The 2500-nt window shown below is 36.6% G+C and overlaps 1 protein-coding gene across 2 annotated transcripts in view; it reads left to right on the top strand.

The window, feature by feature from the left end:
• The window catches only part of LOC125037462 (adipocyte plasma membrane-associated protein-like), an 11017-nt gene that overhangs the window by 6586 nt on the left and 1931 nt on the right, over positions 1–2500 (top strand). For both annotated transcript variants that reach the window (XM_047630607.1, XM_047630608.1), the window contains exons 3-5: positions 447–664; positions 1302–1418; positions 2241–2409. In XM_047630607.1, coding sequence (XP_047486563.1) covers positions 447–664; positions 1302–1418; positions 2241–2409 — 504 coding nt within the window. The remainder of the gene's footprint in view (positions 1–446; positions 665–1301; positions 1419–2240; positions 2410–2500) is intronic.

The following is a 2500-nucleotide window of genomic DNA, read 5'->3' on the forward strand; positions in this document are numbered from 1 at the left end:
CTTCAATTCTGGAGGATCCTCCAACAAGTGCTGACAAGGATGTGGCCAGCCTCTTTATTGCTGTACCAAGTTCAGCTATGTGAGTTGGAGTGCTTGTACCAGGATCCAGAAATTGTTAATCTCTGGGACCTTGCAAGGTCATAGAGGAGGTTGTTCTCAATACTTATATCATCTCCTGAGCCATGGGAACTGCCATGGGGACTTCATGTAGCCAGTTCAGTTACCACTGGATACTGCATTGAAGCTGCTTAGACCAGTGTGGATATCTTATTGAGAACTGCTGTCTGCCACAAAAGTGAGTTTTGTGTAGAATTTTCATACATCAGTAGGAGTGTACACAGCAGCAGCATTTATATTCATATGTGTTTTCCATGCCATTGTTAAATTTTCATTCCTTTCTTTTATTTCTTCCTTTTCTCTAATGACTGACTTCTCTTGTGCTGCAGAATGGACGACCCAAGACCTTTAGAAGGACATTTAGAGCCCAATGACATCCTAGATGCGGGTGAGAGGATCCTAGATGGCAAGATTGTTGGGCCTGAGTCCGTCGCCTCCAAGAGTGATGATGAGATCTTTGTGAGCTTGCATGGTGGGAAGATCCTGCAAATCTGGGGCAAGAGGTTTGATCACTTCAAGATTATCACCTCCATTGGCCCTGGCTGTGGTGAGTGGCAACGAAGGGGTGGCAGTAGGGAAGGAGTTTTGGTTTGGGCCTTAGTCACCAAATATTTAGATAAGAGGATTGGACATTGTGGTTAGAGTTCATGGGAAATTGGTTATGTTGTAAGTCAGAATTAATCATGTTAGTGTATCTGAATTATTTGAGTATATTTGATACGCTTCCCTATGGAGATAAAAATTCTTTAATATGGATGATTGATTTCAGCTCATCAGATTCTTCATTTTTTACATCAATATTGAGATTGTCCATCTTATCGTAGTAATTAATGTTAGTTTTCCAGTTCAAAATCTTAAAGAAAGTGGCTCATTGAACTGATCTTTAGAAGTTTGTATGGTCTTCAATTTCTTTTATGTTATCTTGCATTGCTAGGTTTACAACTATATAGTTAAAGTTTGCCAATGATTTCTCAGGTTTTATTTGTTTTATTGAGGATGTAGTGTTTGCATAGTGATAGATAAAATCTCGACATTTGTTGAAAATACTCTTTAGTGTTTGTAGTAATTTTGTAGTCATTTTTATATTCTTTATCATACCCATAACAATCTTAAGCTAGACACTAGATATACTCCTTTCAGTAAAAAATAATCAGCTTTTTTATTAAGATCATCAATTTTTAAAGATGGACCGTGGCAGGAGAAAATCTGTGGACGACCTCTTGGTTTGCGTTTTGCTCCTGATGGCCGGCTGCTGGTGGCTGACGCATATCTTGGACTCTTCTCGGTCGATGTGGAAACAGGTATACAAATCTTACCTATTTGTGTTTGTTGGTAAGAATATTATTGATATTATTATCATTATCCCCCCAGGTGAGAATATAAATTATGGTGTCATAAGTCAGATACTAGACTGTCAGTTGTGTACAGAGTATAGATTATCACAGTTATCCAAACACTTCAGTGAAAATAGGATAGGATTAGGATGTTAATAACACATGTGGGATGTATAGGTGTAGCTGAAGGTAATGTTCCAAACACTAACTGATATACTAATAGACATTATATACTTCTCATTAATGAAAAAAATCCTGCAAATTTTTGAAAGGCTTTCTGCGAATAGGACTGAGCTCACTTCACGTCACATAGAATTTTAGGGGCTATGTAATGGTCCTTTGGGATATCTTGTAAAGAAGCATTTTTTTTATTAGAGTCTGAGAGTGATTAAAAATAAATTAATACGGTAAATGAAATTGAGAAAGGAAAGTGTCATGTATACAAAATAGTACAAATATATTTACATTGCAATTCTGGATTATAAAACCTTCTTGACACTATTGGACTTGAAAATAATTGAGTGAATAATGAAAGGTGTTATAAAGGAAATATTGAAATTATGTTTGTACATGAGTGTTTCCAGACCAGAAAGTACGTGTTGAGGGTCGCATCCAAAACAAGTAAGGAAATGCTGATATAAACATCACTTAATTTATTCTAGTTTTATGAGGAAAATCTTCAAAAGGGACAAAAAGTTCAGAATTAAAGTCAGGATAAAACAACAGGGTTTAGTCATACAAGGAATACAGGTTTTATTCCTTAAATAGTAATTGTATCCTATATTTCAGGTGAAAAAGAACGATTATTTGATCCACTGGAAGAAATTGATGGTGCTGCTCCAAAGTTGCTGGACGACCTGGACATTGATTCCGAGGGCAACATTTACTGGTCTGACGCCTCTGCCAATGCTGACCTTTCTGATGGCATAATAGAGATGCTGAGTGATCCAAGTGGCAGGTGTGTGCACTTGTGTACATGCATGTATGTTTATTTTTTAGAAAGAATATGCATAATTGATGCAAAGAAAAGATGTATGTGTAAAAGAACT

Source organism: Penaeus chinensis, chromosome 23 (genome assembly GCF_019202785.1).
Source record: "Penaeus chinensis breed Huanghai No. 1 chromosome 23, ASM1920278v2, whole genome shotgun sequence".
NCBI classification, from domain to species: Eukaryota; Metazoa; Arthropoda; class Malacostraca; order Decapoda; family Penaeidae; genus Penaeus; species Penaeus chinensis.